The following is a 19,170-nucleotide window of genomic DNA, read 5'->3' on the forward strand; positions in this document are numbered from 1 at the left end:
CAATGTGCTCCACAAAACAGCCATTTCAACTGTAGGTAAAACAACATTAAAAACAAACAAACACATCAAAAAACCCACAAAAAAAACCCAACAAAACAACGACAACACACACACACAAAAAAAGACACACCAAAAAAAACACCCACGCTGAGATTAATTATCCTAGTGCTTCATCAGGGACAGCTGCATCATTCCCCTATTCAAGGTGACAAAAAGTCAGCCCGGATGGTGACAACAAACAACACTAAATATTCCATTTTTATCCCTCTCCTGAGAGCCACCCAAGCCCTTGGGGTACACCAGCAAAGATTTCTGAGGAAAGCACTGGAAATACATACGATATTTTCTTGTGAAAATGAAGTTGAAAATACAAAAGTGGAAAGACAATTTAGAAAATGCTAGAAGAAAACGAAGACAGATGATAAAAGGACTTAATAAAAAAGCTAGAGGTGCTTAGCCAACAAAACAGGCCAACAGCCTTTGCTTCTTTGAGTAATAACAGTCACATATTTTGACTTTATGTCAAGAGCATCACGCAGCTGCACATGCAAGACAAGAAGTCGGGCTTTCGGAAACAAGGAAGCAAAGTTGGAAGAGATGAAGATCTAAATCACCTGCAGAAATGCATGGCCTCATCTGCATGCTTTCCAGCAAGTTTCAGTTTGTTAGGGGAATGTAAAATCCCGAACATAGTTTTCCTCATGTTTATAAGACTGCAAAAAGAGAAGGGAGAGATGGGGTAACAGGCATAGTCTCCATATTTATACAGAACACGGGAAGGTCCTATGCAGTAAGGACAGCTAAGGTGAGAACACAGTACAGATTCTCAATTTGGTCTGGTATTACATATGTTATGTAGCAGTAGCAGTGGCTACTGAACATGGTCCAAGGGTGCAGCAAATCATGAGATATGAAGCCCAGTTTCTGGCTATTTCCACCAGTTCCAAAAGATTCCAGTTTGCTGCGTCAGCACCTGAAGATTACTGTTACTTCAGTAACACCTGCCACTGCATCTCTTCATAGCACCTACACTTCACAATATCACGACACTAGACAGGAAAAGGAATTTAAACTAGGCAACTAATTTTCTTTTTTGTGCAAAAAAAGAACATGCCATTCTTTCCTGTCTATCAAGGGTCTTTCAAGAGATGAGAAGCAAGACCAGAAGGTTGAGGGAGATGATTCTGCCCCTCTACTCCCCTCTCATCAGACTCCACTTGGAGGGTCACCAGGACAAGAAAGGCATGGACCTGTTAGAGTGAGTCTAAGGGAGGGCTACAAAAATCATCAGAGGGCTAGAGCACCTCTCCCATGAAGAAAGTCTGAGAGAGATGGGCTTGTTCAGCTTGGAGGAAAAAAAAGGTTCTGAGAATCCCACATTGCAGCCTTTTTATATAAACAGGGGGCTTTTAAGGAAGATGGGCAGAGGTTCTATCCCCAGGACCCCTAGTGATAGAACAAGACAATGGTTTTAAACTGAAAGAGGGTAGGTTTAGATTGGATAAAAGGAAGAAAAGCTTTACAATGGTCAGACACTGCAAGAGGTTACCCAGAGAAGCTGTGGATGCCTCACCCCTGGAAGTGTTCAAGGTCAGGTTGGATGGGGCTCTGAGCAACCAGATCTAATGAAAGATGTCTCTACCCACAACAGCAGGGGGACAGATCTTTTAAGTTCCCTTCCAATTCAAACCATTATATGATTCTATGAAATTAGGTACTTAAATGCGCTACTTCCTGTAGCACACAGCCCTTTCCAGAGTTAATCACCACTTCAGTTTTTCCCTGAATCTGCCTTATTTCACCCACACAGCTACTGTACTTGCCTGCACCATATCCCTCCTCAGTATCTGAAGAACCAGCTCCATGTGGATTTTTGGTGTAATGACTTTTCCAAAGCAACAAAAGCAATATTAGCCTTACAGGGAAGGATTATGCTTCCTGGATCCCCTAAGGTTCTGCTAACATATAGACATGTAGTTTGTGGACTATATACTCCCAATATGCATTCTGCCCTCCTCTTTAAAAGGTTCGACACTACACGCTTATTATGCTTCCAACTACTGCATAATGCTGGCATAAAATTAGACAGTTTCATGCAAAAACCTTAAAATTCACATCCATTATACAGTAACCCACAAACAGTACAGAATCACAGCTAGCTTCCTGTTCTCAAGATTATTTCTCCATAAACCTTAAAGGTTTTTTTGGATTTTCCCCCATATGTCAACTTTAACCAGTCTCTTGTCCCTTCATTTGGTTTATCCTTTGGTTATGAAAACCTGTTTTACACTGTGAAAGATACAGAATAGCATTAATGAATTTTTGTAAGATTAATTCAATAGAATTTAAAGAGAGAGACCTAAAGTCCACACCATGCAATAGGGGAGGGTGATTTTGCAAATTCTTAGTTATTAAATCCCATAAATCTTTACATGAGCCAAAAATTACAGGAAGTATTAATTTCCTAATTGAGGGCACTTATCCATTTCAAAGCAAACTATCTTCACAAACATGAAGTCCTGCAGTTCCACCTGCAAAAACAACTGCAAAGCAAGGTTAACTAAGTTTAGTTTTGATGAAACAGTTACTGTGTCTCACTAGTATTGTTAAAGACCACTCTTCCATCTTTGAGAGCATTCTGCCTCCTCCTTTCTGGAGACATAACAACTTCAAGTAACTTGCATCTAAGCTAAATACTATTCTTTCCTCTTAAGTTTAGAGGCATACTGTGCAACGGGAAGGCACATGAGGCTTTCCTTAGCAGCCCAACTTCTGCGGTGTGACAAGCAGGACAGTAGTCTAGGAAGAGCAATTATCATAAGAAAATCTTAAAATATGGATTATGTGCCTAACACTTGTCTTTTTGTACAGTAGTGAGAGAGTAGTGGACACAAATTATTGGGCAGGGGAGGGAGGAATACTCCTTTTCTTGGAAGATTTACTTTAAATAGGCACAAAAGAAAGTAAAGTTGGTAACTCTGTCATCCTAGACTTAAACTGCAGAAACTAAAAGCCAGAGAAAGGACATGTACATAGTTAGTTGAGCTGAATTTGTCAATACCATTAATTGGCTTGTAAAAAGCTACAGATCTTCTAAAAGTGAAAACAGCAGGATAAAAAAAACCAGTATTTTACCATCCACTAACCTGAAGACTAAACAGATGACCAGTAGTACAAGTCACATCAAAATTTTAAAAACAAAATTCTACAGTTTAGTGTTAAGGAATTCCCTAAAAATGTAAAAGAGGTAGTCTAAGCTGCTAATTAATACTAGTTTTCTACAAAAAGCTTGGTTTTCAAGTCACTGGGATCAGTTCTACTCTCTCCCGCACACACAGCAACAAGCATGGTCCAAAAACCAGACAGAAACACTGAACTCCGTGTGACCTTTCAAGGGCATCATTAAGAGGAAGAGACAGATTTGCAATTACAGCTAAGCCTGTTCAATTTTGAATGCTTTAACTGAACATTCTCCCATTTGCTTATCAAGATTACTAATTAAGAGGTTGGGGAGGCTAAGCCAATTCTCTATTACAACAAGATTTAATTTTCAAAATCTATTCCATTCCACACCAGGTCAATCTTCAACAACTTTCTAAATTCAACAAATTCTTCAACAAATTTTTAAATAAAAAAATTTAATTACTGTATCTCAAAAAATGTTTCTAAATATATGTTAAATATTAACAATATAGATGATATTATAATATAGTAGATGTTAAATATATCATACAATAAATATATGTTAAATTCCTTGTGTAACATACAAGATGCAATATCTCCTATTTAAAGGCCAGATGGCACTGCATTCATTGCTACACTGCTTAACAGTGCTCCTGAAATAAACTTTCAATACCTTAATGTTCAGTTTTGTCATTTAGCAGACAGCTGTGATTAACACTGAATGCTATGCCTACTCAAGCTCTGTAAATATTACTTGTCTGATTAAATTCAAATAAGCCAGATTGAGAGCTTTTAACACTATTTATATCAGCCTAGCAGACCACCACCTACAAATAGTCCTTGTTTTGTATATTTGCAAGATAACCCTCCATCACTTTTGTTGTATCATGTACCATGATCAAATCAGACATTATTATGCTACACCTTAAAACAGAATTATATTTTCTTGTTCCATACAATTTTAAGAGTATTTTCCATTCTGCGTGGTCCTACGAAATGTGTAATCTACACTTGAAGCAACCTAGCATAGACTAAGAAACACAGTGTCAATGACCAGCCCAGAAATATTACCAGAATAAGCATGCCATTCTGATCTGCCTCTGGATCACCTGCACTAAGCACATCACCCTTGACTTTGAAGACCTTTTATTCTCCTCTGGAATACTCCAATTTTATATATACACACACACAGATATAGATATATATATATATATATATATATATATATGTATATATGCAGAGAGAGAGAGAGAGATAAATATATATATATACACACACTCCAATACTCCAACATTAAAGATTCTGAGTTCAGAAACTACTGAAAACTTCAAAACATCTACAGTTAAACACACACACACATATATAAAAAACCCCACACTAGATGACTTTGTTTCTCTTACAAGAAATCTCTGGACATTTGTGGTTCCACTGCTCTTGAAGAGCATGGCTATAACAAATCTTTCCGCAAAACAACACTCCTAAGTGCAGTAACATTTGTTCTAATATTTTCATTATGCTCACAGTCATAACAAAATACCTCTTTCAGCCTTCTACCTGCTAGCTGCAGACAGTAAGAGGAAAATTTCTCTGTTTACCTGGTACATCCCTTTCATTAGCAAGGCCCACAGGTCATTTGGTCTGCTTGCAGCCTGGGGGTAAACCAGACTCATCAGCCGTCGGCATTGGAAGAATATCCTTCCCGTCTAAAGAAATTCACCCCTCCCCACATCAAAAGTTTCTAAAGCTAAAATAATGCTACTCTACTTTCTTGTATTATGGACTGCGCAGTTCCTTGAAAAAAAGGGGGCTGTTCCTGATGGGGATACTACAAATCATAGCACTACTATGATCTTTTGTTGAATCCTCAGCATTTGGATATCATGTCTGTATAGGAGACCATCTCTACATTTTGGAGTGGGGGAAAAAAATAAAAAAATTCATATGGTAGAAGAAAGCTTTTTTTATTTGCCACGCTAGCATTCAGGCAAAACAACTCTACATGCCAGCCAGTAATAAACTCCTATCTTAAACCTTAGCATCCAAATAAAGAAGAGGCAATCTTTATGTTTTTCAGTTACAGACAAGACTGCTGAAAAAAATGGTGAAAGCTAAAAACTGGATACCGGTTAGATGTTTGGTGTGCTGACAGGCATAAATCATAATTTAAAGCCCAGTAGTGAAGCTCTGCTCTTTACTTCAGATGTTAAAGAAACTTGTTGACTTTGTTGTCCCCACCAAGTTTGACAGAAAACTGTCTTTTTCAAATATGCATTTCATGCTGAAAGGACTGGGTTTTTTGCTAGAGCCAATCACTTGTGTAGCACCCATCTGAGGGTCTGATGCTAGATTAAATACTAGGGACACACATGAAAGGCTTTCCAAAGAAGGCATCTGGACTTCATTCAAGCGTAAGAACCACAAATAAATAAATAAACATCCAAAATTACACAATCTCTTTTCTCTCTCTAGACGTTAAGCCATAAGAGCACTGTACGTATCTCTAAGCACCCAAATCTTTGCTGGTAAAAAGTCAACATCACCGTGGGCTGGTGGTGGTGGGGAACTAACCCTGAAGCCAGGTCTACAGAATGAACACATATGGACAGAGAAGGTGCTGAGGACAGACAGATATTAGATTATTCATACTACTGTAAGGAAGTCCTACAGACAAACACCTTCATTTATCCAAATATCTCAACATACAAATACTCTGATTTTTTAATTCCAGGAAAAAGCCATGCCCTGTATTTTGGGTGTTAAATAAACAGGGACGGATTGAATAAAAATCCTGGAATTCCTAAATACTACCCATGCTGGCAGGAACATGCTATGCTCACTCATTGGGCAGCTCTGCAGACACACACAATCCTGCAGAATACACAAGGAAATTAGACTTGCTCTCATTAGACTGAGAAACCCTGTAAAAGACACTCCCACTCACAGCTTAAATTCTGTCACTTGTTTCCCCAAAGCATTCAACTAGCCAACAGGACAACTCCTGCTCCAAGCTGCACCCACCTAATTGCAAATGACACTACATTTTGCAGATGACACTAAGTTGGGTGGGAATGTCCATCTTCTTGAGGGTAGGGAGGCTTTGCAGAGTGATCTAGACAGGCTTGATCAATTGGCCAAGGCCAACTGTATGAGTTTCAATAAAGCCAAATGGCGGGTCCTGCACTCCAGCAACAACACCCAGCAGCACTAGAGGAGTGGCTGGAGAGCTGCCCAGCAGAGAGGGACCTGGAGATCTCGAATGACAGCCAGCTGAACATGTGCCAGTCACATGGAAGAAGAAAAGTTGACATACACTGAGCACGACTGTGCACAAGCAAGAGAAAAGACAAAAGACTCAAGGGAGGCCTTGTCTATGTTATTCAAGCGTCTAGCTGGGACCCTTAAAAAAAATTCTCATTTCAGCAACACAGAGGAAAACATAACAACTCAATGCAGAAGAATTCTTAACAGCACAGGAAAAATACTAACAGCAACTCTACATATCAACAGCTTGAACAAGCTCAGACACTGGCCTGGGACACTGAAGCTGAACAATGGCATTCATCTTATACATTAGACCACATGAAAAGCAGACTGGCTATCTGAATTCATGAGGAAAGACACACTTCCACTAATGGTTCACCACAAGGCAATTCAACTCTACTATCTGTCATTAGGAAGAACTTCCTAACTAACCTTCAAAGCACTGCTGTTTGCAAAATATGCCATTACTTCTCTTGCTTTCCCCATTCAATACAGTAAGGAAAATTTGTTGTGCCACAGGATTTTAAGTAGGCAGTTTTAAGAAGAAAAACACTAAGTACTGATTACTGTACTACATGAAGATTAATTATAAATTTCACTGGCTGAATTAGAGTTTTTTAGACTAGAGCATAAAACCATATGAAATTAGGATGCATTTCCCTAAATTTCCACATTCTCTAATGGGCAGAAGACTGGCAGCAAGTACAGGGGCTTCAGGTTTTTCCCAAAGGAAGACCAACTTTAGTAGAATAGATCACCACTATATATATTTTTTGCTTGCTATTTGACACTTCTCATACAAAGCACGTAAGTCCAGCCTATTCCATCAAGTAACATATCATGGATTGTTATCCAAAGCTCACAGAAACTCCAGTAAGACATTTGTGAACATATCCAAACACCTTCAAGAGCTTGACCTGGTCACTTCAGCCAGAAAGACACAATTAGCATTACTTTCTTTCCAATTCCTAGCATTTTTTGAATCACAGCAAGAGCAAAGGGAAAAGAACAAAGAAGGGAATGAAGAGTGCAAGTAGGCAACCTTTGGAGAAGCCACAGAGCATTTCACTGCTTTTATCAAACACAAGGCGATCTGCTGTACCATTAAATTCACTTCCAATAAATGATTAAAATTTTGTGAGCTAAAAAAGAAAAACTGCATTTGTTGTTTGCTGAATTGAAAAAAAAAAAAAATCTATTACTTGTAGATCTGATACTAAAAGTGTTATAAAATTCACTCTCAGAGGTATGTGACCCCTAAGGATTTCAGGTTGCAGTTCTAACTGGCTACAAACAAGACCTCCCAATAATTTCCAACTGGAACCAGAAAGAATCCCTTTCTTCCTTTCTCTCTGTCACCAAAACATTTCTCAAGAAAATTCAGAAACAGTTACATTTTGGGTGGGCACTCCATGACTATCCCTCTTGCTACATTAGTATTCTTCCGAGTTGGAAAGCATACTTCTTAAACCCAAACTTACTCTCTAATTCCCAACTGCCATATTCCCACCTATCATTAATACCAGATGAGCCAAAGACAACAGCCCCACACTTTTGTCTCTGCTCCTTTAAGCGTAAACCTCCACCTCATGAGATTAAAGTGTTTTTGTAAAAATACAGTATTAATATTCTACATAGCTAACCTGGGAGCACTTCCCAGATCAAAGCAGACCTGTCAGACTTGAACAGAAGTCTAGTCCTCCAGGAGAAATTACTGAGACCACCAGGAGAAGCCTGTGGCTCTTCCCAAAGCAAGTGAGGACTCCTGGTTTTTAGCTTCACTATCAGGAATCTAATATAGACTCTGAGGGAGGACAGGTTATGCTGCTCTGCTCTACAACAGATCACCTAGGGCTAAATTAGTATCACAGCATTTCCCTGGACTGCTTAGGATTAATAATAGGCAAATGTTTACCCTTATTCTTGCACACACATACTGACATCTCTACAGGTGTCTGGTAACCCCGCCTTCAAGCTTAGCTGTTTCTGATCATTTGCTCCAAAACAGAGGCTATCACCACTCATGCTACCAAACGACAGGCAGGACAAGCAAGAAGCCAGAACCACCACAGCCAGCAGCCTCTCAGGTAAGGTAGCAGCCTTTCTCTAGCTACTGTCTGCAAAGCAGCAGTCCACCTCATGCTTTGGGAATCGCTTCAGTTTGTCATGTTTCTTTCAGTCGTTTTCAGAATCAGGCAGGATCCCACATTTTGGCCATGGTTTTCAGCAACCACAAAGTCTGAACAAGCCTGTTCTGAGCCGCCAGTGCTGTAAAAAGCTGAATGAAAAGTTTTGTGAACTTCTACAGAAAAAAAGAATGACACAAAAGTCCCAGCCCATGCAATTTCTAGGCAAGACTTTGCCATCATCACTGAGTGCATGTTAGCTGTACCTGTTACTGCTTGTGGAAGGTTTCAAAAGACATTTTCCATTTCTGTTGCTGCTGGAGTGGTGCCAGCTTTCATACCCATGGGACGTGGCTACAGCATTGCTGGTCTGAACTTGACTACACTGTAGGAACTCTTAATAATGAAATCCCTTCTGGAGGCCTTCTCTGTTTAGGAACAGCTGGATTTTACTGTACAGACTCTGCTGACTCCCCAAAGAATCCACGTTGGAAACAGTTCACTTTATGAAAGAACGTCTGAGATTAACAGGCCTCTATCAATACTCGTGACTCAACACCCGAGTTACTGCCGCTTTCTATAGAAAGATGGAAGTGATTCAGTACACAACTTAAAACACCATGGGCATGGTAACCACAAAACCAGGTGTAGATTAAAAGAAAGGGAGGAAGTGGGGAGAACGAAAACACCAAAAAGAAGAGAACAATCAGGTGCTGCAAGAAATTTAAAATTATCTTAAAAGCTATGTTTTCCAGCAAAAGTAACAAACTATAACTTCTCTTAGTTAAAGCATAGATATTTTAAGTTATTGGAAGACTGTTCCTAGAGCTGGAATACCACGTTAGACTCTTCAATGTACAAAAAAGGCCCTCAGGATACAGCAGAAAACTACAGAGGCATTAACGGTAGGTCTGGCACATAGGGATCAGTTGCTTGCTCACTGCCTCTTCCAGTACTAGGGATCACAGGCAAGGCAGGTAGAACCAGGCTCAGAAAAAAAACACCACCAAATCAACGCCATGGGTAACAGACCCATGCAGCTGTTTGCCAGGGGAGAAAATGAAAGATGTCTACAGAGGCTCAAGGAGAAACTGCATAAGTACATGGAAGAGAGATTCACTATGGGTTACCAATTAGACAAACCAAAATCTAAAGTTCAGGAAATACTCAGAACCAGAAATAGGGGATGGAATGAGGAGTAATCAAACACACACTTTCTTAATCCTCACTAGGCAGCCACTTAACTGCAACTGTAGCAGGAAACGGCTAGATGAGCCTTTGATCTGAACCAGTAAAGTTTTTCTTACGTACCCAAGTGAGAAGACATGGAATTACTTCTCCTTCTATCTGGAAGAGATACCTTTCTCTCCACTAAGACAGATTTCCCTTCTGCAAGTGTGGATGTTCTTTTCAGTCAAAATGAGAAAGATAAACAACATTCACTTTACTTTCCAAGTCTCCACTTTGGAAGCCTTGCAACCCTGCTGTACTTTCCACCATTAACAAACACATATTAAAAGCTTATCAAATTTCATCTTCAGAGCTGCTTCATGAGTCTTCATCTCCACAGCTCCCACTAGTTTTCCTCAGAACCAGACTGCTCCTACAGTTAGGAACCTTCCCATTTCCATCCTGATCACAGTGAGCTTTTACCCATCTGTTCTTGTGCCAACAACTGTCTGGTTTTGAGCTAAGCTGCAAGCCATCTGACATATTCACAATAATGGATCAATGATCTACTACAGTGTAGGAAAGCAAAAGGACAGATCTGCTTCACAAAATACTTATTTAATTTTGCACCTAAAAATCCAAGTTACTCCAAATCCCAGAGAACAGAGCTGAACCAGACAGATAAATGCTTCACAGTCTGCATTAGCCTGCTAACGTCAAGTGAAAATACAAAGGACTTTTTCTTAAAGAGACCTCAGACTGGAATGAATATAAAAAAGGCACAGACCTGTAAATAACTTCATAGGTATATTACATACAATTATACTAGTCATTTAAACAACAGGGATAACAATAACATTAAAATAAATTAAGAAAGTAATAAAGTACAAAAAACTTACTTCCCAATGTTTTCAGGTAGTGCTTGCAAAGAGATGTCATTTACTGAAAGACACGTTAGATTCTGTAATTCAGGAAAGCTTTCGGGCAACCTACGGAGATATTAATTCAAATCAAAGACTTCCAGCAGAAGTATTCATATTCATGCAATATATACAGGAAAAGAGAACATGTGGTGGAAAACAAGAGTTTATTTAGGGAACACACACAGAGGGAGGCATGCCCAGATTCTAGCATGATTCTTGGAAAATTCTAAGGATCATAGTAACAAGTAACAATAGTAACTTTAAAGCTTCTTCTGTGTCAAATAATAGGTGATAACCCTGTCTCTTAGACCTTCTCTTCCCTGCCCCAGTTTGTGGGGGAGAGGAGAGATTAAAAAAGCTATAGGACTTGAGAACATTTGAAACATTTTAATGAATGTTTAAAAATCAAACATATTAAAAAAAACCTTTTTTAGTGTTATTTTCCTAGTGTATGACCTAGAAGATAAAATAACTACACAAATAATTTTTATTCAGGCTTCAGTTACCTACATGCTTACAGCATGACCACTTGGTATTAGCTACTCGGCTGCTCTTCAACTGCTGCTTTTTGAAGGAACAGCCTGCTCACTATGGAGACAAAATTCCAGTGTTACAGGATTTCATATTTACTGGTTCACCACACAACAGCATGTGATCCCTCCCTTCTTGCACTATAAAATGCAGCCATATGTAAAATACTCCCTAAGTTCCCAAAAGCATTAGGTCCATCACCCCATCGGGCTCCCCCTCCCCTCACACGGATGGATTCCTGTACTACTCACTACTGGCTGGCAGCCAGGTTGCATTGAGCAGCTCAGTTTGCAGTTGCATAGGAGACAACGTGGGGTAAAAGAGGCAATGAGGTGGAGGAGGAGAAGCCCATGGTCCAGCCACCCAACTTCTGCTTAACCCCCAGAGCAGACAACCTAAGCACAAGCTGTAGCAATTAGTTTGGTTCCTGCTCTTGGTTCCTGCTCTCCCCAACACCCAGCCCAAGGTGTGAGCTGGTGTGACCAGGAGGCAACTAGCCAAAAGGAGATGCACACCTACAGGCAAATACAACCATACATGATGGGGAAAGGAAAAAAAGACAAATTACAATGGGAGAGGCAGGGAGGGCTTTTCATGTGCTCTACTCCATACTGCACTGTCTTTTTCTGGACCTTACTAACAGAACATGCTCAGTATCTCCAAAATGTGAGCTCCACTCTAACTATTAATTATTGTTTGGGCTCTAACAGATTTAAAACTGGAGTTAAATGGTCTGATTACTTTTTGGTCAGTCTGGAAGTAGACAGATAGTTGGACTAGATGATTCTTGTAAGTCCCTTCCAAGTGGAACTGTTCTATTCTACGCCATCTACAGCATATAGTGGATTTCCAGTCTAATCTACAATAAGTGAGCCTGACTTTTATTAATATAAACCTGAAATCACCTAAAAACAGCTGGAAAAAAAATGTTCTGCCAGTCACTTTTAATGCTGCAGGCTTATTGATTAAGTTTGACAATGAGGCAACATATTGTATTAGTGGTAGGACATTGATTGGCAAGATCTCTGACTGGTTTTTAAGCTTTTTAAGAGAAAATAAGGACAGGAATGGTTAAAAACAGTTCCAGGATATCATACAGAAAAGGAAATCATGACTAGACTTTAGCATTCTGCTTGGGCAAATCAGTGCCAAAATCTACATTCTGTTATACAGGTAAAACTGAAATTCTGGATCTCATCACAGAAAATATCTGGTGACAATGTGTAAACAGCTTCTGGTATCTGTGTCTTCTAACTTAGTAAATTGCTTGGAGTGATGTTTTCCAGAACACGCATACACTTTGGAGCCACTTTATTAAGAATTTTTTAAATTCCCCTAAACTGTCAACAAAGAGTTATGAAATCTTTTCCAACCCCATTAAAAAGCCTTTCAACTCTTTTGTTAATGTCACTCAGCCATAGCTGTGTATTACAACTACCGTTTAAGGAAACAAGTTACTTTGGCCCCAGGCCTTATTCAGCACACAAAATGGAGAAGAGTAACTAGCACACTATGGCAGACAATTTTGATTTCAATACCATGAGATGCAGCTCTGAGTTTTATGCACTGCACACTAATGCCTGGGAAAAAGCTGTCTGGTGACCCTCACCACTTGCCTATCTAAACATCTGCTCAGCCTTGGTTTGCTTTACTGGATTTTTGTGGTATTATTATCCTCACTGCATGAAAGGGCTACAGAGGCACAGGGATTGAGATCACAAGTGTCCCTTTAATGCTCAGTGATGTGCCTTTCCAGAGACAAAGGATGCACCATGGGCAATACCCAAAGCGCGCTTCTGAAGAATTTCAGTGGCACACGTGGGAGAAGCGGTCTTGCAAAACCGCTGGGGCAGCTTAAGGTATTACAGACACTCTCCTGTCTGTTAGAAATCCTGCACTCCAGCCAACCAGCTAGTCCTGCAAGTATTTCTAGCCCATCTCAGTGCAAAGCAGAGCAGGTTCTGAGAGCCTACTGTGAATACTCTAGCTTACATGACTTGCTCAGTATCACAAAGGAGCTCTGTGGCACACGATGGTTTAGGATACAGCTCTTCAGAGTGTTCTGGAGCCTTAACTAACAGATCACCTCTTCCTTGCTATCACTAAATAAATTCCAAATTCTTCAGAAAATGGAACAGAGAAATGAAAACAAAACTCCTATACTAAAAGCGTGCATCAAACCCCAGCTCATGATAACACAGACCAGCAGCAGCCATAGCAGCCACCAACATACGCAGTGCACTTTTCCCACATGTTACTGCATGTCACTGTGTCCCAATTGATGGTGAGGGTGATGAAATGCTAGTCCAAGCTTTAATCATTAGTAAAAGCCATTATCTGCAGCAGCTGATCTGAAGTCTATTCCAAATTGTCAGGCGCCTGGGTTTTTGCCAATGCATTCATGCTAAGCATTGCCTTATCTCTCCCAAGTATGAGCATGGTTTTCCTATGCATCTAAGAAAAGAAATGAAAATTACTTAAGAGACAATCAGATTTACATTCTTCCTGGTTGGCTAACAAATTTCATCCCATCCCAGGAAAGATGCACATCGCTTTTTAAATCTGAGCTTTTGCTGCAGTCCCTGCCAGAGACAGTCACTGTTGGCAAGATTTCATAGAGATCCTAGATCACAATTTTTAAAGGCTTATTTAAAATTGTAATTGTTACAGTAAGATTGTAATTCTGGTATGGCAAGTTTGAAGAAGGTGGAAGTTACCTAGTCAGTGGATTCCCACTGAAATCTGCTACCTGTAGTGCTCTGCAGAATGAGATGCTTTCTGGTATTTCAGGAATATCTGCAGAAGGAAAAAAAAGGAAAAAAAATTGTCAACAGCTGTACTGCATCTACACTGAAAGTATTGCCTCATTACATTCCGTACTTTGCTACTGCAAGGAGTTATCTTTGTATCTTTCAAGACATTTCAACATGCAAGACTGCTGCACATCTAAGTACGTGGCTATCACAGCAGGGCCATTTTGTACTTTTTCATATCCCATTTCCCCCTCCTGCTCCATGCCCATCTTCCTGATCCTAGACTACTCACCTATCCTTGGACTGATCTTTTTCAGCCTCTGCCCATCAGAAAAAAGATTCTCTGTGTGCTAGGAATGTCCTAAAGAACCAAATAAAATCTGAACCTCTTGTAATTTCATCTGTACGTGCCCAGTATCTGTGCTGGCACTAAGTATGTGGGGAGGAAAAACAAGGGAAGGAAGAAGAGAATATTCAAGTCCTTCCACCTGTAACACACACACACACACACGAGCAGAACCAGCCTCCCTCACACTAAAGCCGGGTTATTTGGAAATATTATTCATACTGATGGGTCCCAAATAAGTGCTAGTACACTGTTTCAGATTGCCAGAAAGAAAGTAGAGACATTTGTATTTGAAAACAGGTGGGTTTTTTTTAGTAACTTCAACATAACACATTTACCTATTGAAGTTAGCATGCTATATTAAAAATGAAACTGTCTCTGGGCCTCTTACATAAAGCTTTATTTCCATGAATAGGCGGTGGGTCCACTGTGTAAGTCCTTGCTTACTGACATTGGGATCCAGCAAAAATGAAACAAATATGTTTGGTTTCCTCTTTTAACAACTTAGATTTTTATGACCAATTTTGAAAAGAACTCAAAGGAAAAAAAAAAAAAAAATTAAAAATCATATTCCTATTTCCAAGGGTTTTTTTTCCTATTTCCATTTTTTCTACAGAAGACTACATCTACTCTATCTCCTCTTCCTGCTGTTCTCATTACAAAAAATACTTCGGGAAATGTCTTCATAGATGTTCCTCATTCAAGTAGCTCCACTGACTTCAGCAGCCATCAGTGATCTAAATATTTGGAAAGCAGGTCTCTTCCTACCTAGCTGAGTAACTCAGAATTGCCTACCTATGTTATTTCATTCAGCTTTTCTCCCCAGAAGTGATGCAATTGACTTGCTCATCAGGTTCAATCTCTTGCCAGGTAATCTAAGCACATACATCTATTTTGAATTATTCCAAGCTCAGAACTGAACCCAGAGCCAGGAAGAACATCTTCCAAACCCACAGGTCACCAGCTATAAATGATCAATGGCCATAGAGAAGTATCTCCGGAGAACATTCTTCTGTTTCCTACATGAGTGGGAAGGGCTGGAGGGAAGGAGGGAGATGGGTATCCCCATGGTGCTTCCTCTAGGAATGGAAGCAAATCACTTTTCCCTCACAAACCCCAGTGCTCCCAGTACACTCACCAGGCACAGCTTTGAAAAAAGCCAGGGCAGATGGAGAAACTGTTTCTAACGATTAGAAGGCTGAGAGAGTTGGGGCTATTCAGCCTGGAGAAGAGAAGGCTTCAGGGAGACCTTATAGCAGCTTTCCAGTACCTGAAGGGGCCTACAGGAAAGCTGTGGAGGAGCTTTTCACCAGAAAGGATAGTGATTGGCCATGGGGTAATGGTTTTAAACTGAAAGAGGGGAGATTTAGGTTAGACATCAGGAAAAAATTCTTCACCATGAGGGCAGCAAGGCATTGGAATAGGTTGCCCAGGGAGGTTCTGGAGGCCCCCTCCCTGGAGGTGTTCAAGGCCAGGTTGGATGAGGCTTGTGCAGCCTGGTCTAGTGTGAGGTGTCCCTGCTCATAGCAGGGAGGTTGGAACCTGATGGTCTTGAAGGTCCCTTCCAATCTTAACCATTCTATCATTCTATGATTCTATGACTGGTGCAGTCTAATCACTAACCCTAGAAGTACACTGCACACTGAAAAAACACATTTGCTCTTATCAAATACTAAAAAAATAATGAGAGGGCTGAATACCCACAGTGCAAGAGACCAAACAACCAAGCTCTCCTGAGACCCCACCTGGAGTACTGTGTCCAGTTCTGGGGAGTGAAGGGCCTGTCAAAGTGAGTCCAGAGGAGGGCCACAAAGATGATCCAAGGGCTGGAGCACCCCTCCTATAAAAACAGGCTAAGAGAGTTGGGGTTGTTCAGCCTGGAGAAGAGAAGGCTCTGGGGAGACCTTACCGTGGCCTTTCAGTACCCAAAGGGCATACAGGAAAACTGGGAAGGGACGCTTTACAAGGGCATGTAATGACAGGACGAGGAGTAAAGGTTTAAAGCTGAAAGAGGGTAGATTTAGATTAGGTCTTAGGAAGAAATTAGTTCCTGTAAGGATGGCAAGACACTGGCACAGGTTGCCTAGGGAAGCTGTAGATGCCCCATCCCTGGAAGTGATCAAGACAAGGCTGGATGGGGCTTAGAGAAAGCTGGTCTAGTAGGAGGTGTCCCTGCCTATGCAGGGGGGTTGGAACTAGATGATCCTTAAAAGTTTCTTCCAACCCAAACCATTCTAAGATCCTAAGCTATGTTTCCAAAACTCCAAGCCACAAAGGAGCAAACAATTCCCTGAGTATATTTGGTGAAGGAGTATAAATTACTTGCAAATCTACACAGATTCTAAGCTCAATCAGCAGCAGTACTTGTCCCATAAAATAAAATAGGTGACTGTAGAGACTAAGTCCCATCAGAGATGTTTTATATGTCCTTACACACACACTCCTTCATAACAGCTTTGGTATTTGAGGAGAAACAATTTATCTTTCCTAGTGAGGCCGTTCAGTTTAGAAGGGACAAATCACACTAAGTCACCAAAGCCAAATCAGAAGACCTCGCTCCCCTGCAGCAGCTTGGCTTGCCTCACAGAAAGACCAGGCCAGATGGCAGGACATCAGCCTGGCTCTCAGGCCAGAGAGGTGCAGAGGCCATAGTTCAGGACGCTGTGCAGAGGTGTCAGGCTCAAGTGCGACTGAGCCTCGTAGTCAGCCTCTTCAAACCTCTTCATGGTTTTCTCATTCACAAGCCCAAATCCAGCACAACACATGCCACTGATGCAGTCAACAAGCAGCTCCTCCACAAAGAACCTCGGAAGTAGCCATGATACGGCAGGAGCCACAAGGCTCTCAAATTTAAATGAGGGACATTTGAAGAACCAGCCTATTTCAAAGTGTCACATTCACAAGCATTTCAGCTGACCTCCCTTCAGGAGTAAAAACCTCACACCATATTTCTCTTGCATGGTAGGGACAAACAGGTCTGAATAGTGGCATCTGAGTAACTAAAAAAAAGTATCATTAAGATTGCCTAACTAAGTGATGATCTTCAAGTGATACATTCTCATAATACCCAAGCACTTGAAAGCATTTGTCTGTCACTAACACTCCAGAAAGTAAAAACACTGACATAATTGCAGGGATATTGCTCTGCCTTGCTACACAGATGGTAAATAAACTACTACTTTTTTGGTGGTGATGGTGGTTTTTAATAAACATTCTTGTAGACCTATTCACTTTTGAAACAGTGTTCTAAGAAATACAAACAGTACACAGAAATGGAAGCCTTCCATTATATAATATACAATATACATAAAATCAAAATAAAAACAAAACTGCATTTACTTTCAGCAAAGCTGATATTTTTAGCCATTTCAATGCTCTATGACTGAGTACCACCTGTAGAAGACTGAATTTGTACTACAGGATTATTAAAGACAGAGGTCTTATGTGCACTCAGTAGACATTGCTTCCACCTTGCATTACAGCAATAATAAACACTGATACTGAGCTCTGCTAACCAGCAGAAAGTAAAGCAGCATGTGATCCATCATTTAGTCTTCATACCATTCTTCCTGGATAACTAGCTGGAAAAGTCCTGAAAGGGACATAACTATTTCAAAGCTTTTGAGGACTGAGATTAATTTAATTCTTTGTTACCAAGCCAGTGTCCACAACTTTTATACATGCATATAAGTCCAAAGAAACCCCTTTCATATACAGATACAAACTCTGTGCGTGTGTGAATCATTCTCCCAGATTTAAAAAAAACAAAACAAAACAACAAAAAAAAAAACACAAAAACAACAAACAAAAAGCCCCACAAAAGTCAAACCTCAAGTAGCAGTTACTATCCTCATTTGTTTGGAAAAAACAAAATTATATGATGTAAAAATCATAAAAAATTATGTGATGTCTACTGTAATATTGCATTGAATAAACAAAGTAATAAGAGAAAAGGCAAGGAGCATGTTAGTACATGAAAAAAAAAAGTTATGTTATTATTATAGCAGAGAAGATGATGGTCCATATTAGAAGCATTGAAACAAACAACTGAAATGCAACAGAATGTATTAAAATACATAAGAAATCCTTCTGTTTCTTGATGGATTAAGCAGCTTTCACCATTACTGTTGACTACTTGATTTCATTACAGACCTTAACACAAACATCTCTGCCAGTATCAGCAGAAGTAAGGTTAAATTCTTTTCTTGCCACTGCTGGATATCCAGCTCAAATCCTACTTAAATATCTGGGATTCTTCTAATGCTATGCACTGACAAATGCTCCACATTTGCACGATGCCCCAGATGTTCTGGCATACAGATTGTGCAGCATTGCTAATAATAAAGCCATAAATCAAGCATAAGCCCTGTGACGTGTGACAATACAAATACACTGGCAGCAAAATAGAAGTTGTGCCAGCAGAAGTGGATGAAAATCAAGCTTGGCAGTCCTGTATGTAAGAGGGCACACTTCCCCACCACCCCACCCCCTTTCAAATACCTCTTCAGATGTTTAACATTCTACTTTCCACAAGAATTTGCTAATGATCTAGTAGGTCCTGTACAAAACTTAAGATATAAGTTTGACACTAGGGAATGCTGTACTGTCTAAATGAAAAAATTACTTTCAAAAATCACTTTGCTTGGTATTAATTTTTTGTTGAAGATTTTTACAACAGCCACCTCTCCCAATCCCCATTCCCCCAGCTTCCTTCTTCTGGTGGCTGGGAGCATGAAGGAGAAGACTGCCTTCATTTTAAGCTGGCAAAACCTTTTGTATAGCACATTTTTACTGCACTGTATGTAGAATTTCAAGAACTGACAATATTGTTTTGTCTGCCTGAAGGTTACACAGCCAGCATCCTTTACACATTCTGC

General features: G+C 40.1%; 1 protein-coding gene across 1 annotated transcript in view; it reads right to left on the reverse strand.

Moving 5' to 3' along the window:
• The window catches only part of LRRC1 (leucine rich repeat containing 1), a 72,075-nt gene that overhangs the window by 28,006 nt on the left and 24,899 nt on the right, over positions 1-19,170 (reverse strand). The window contains exons 3-4 of the mRNA XM_051615629.1: positions 13,912-13,990; positions 10,640-10,729 (exon numbers count right to left, since the gene is read on the reverse strand). Of these exons, the coding sequence (XP_051471589.1) occupies positions 10,640-10,729; positions 13,912-13,990 (169 nt within the window). The remainder of the gene's footprint in view (positions 1-10,639; positions 10,730-13,911; positions 13,991-19,170) is intronic.

This window comes from Apus apus, chromosome 3, assembly GCF_020740795.1.
Source record: "Apus apus isolate bApuApu2 chromosome 3, bApuApu2.pri.cur, whole genome shotgun sequence".
NCBI classification, from domain to species: domain Eukaryota; kingdom Metazoa; phylum Chordata; class Aves; order Apodiformes; family Apodidae; genus Apus; species Apus apus.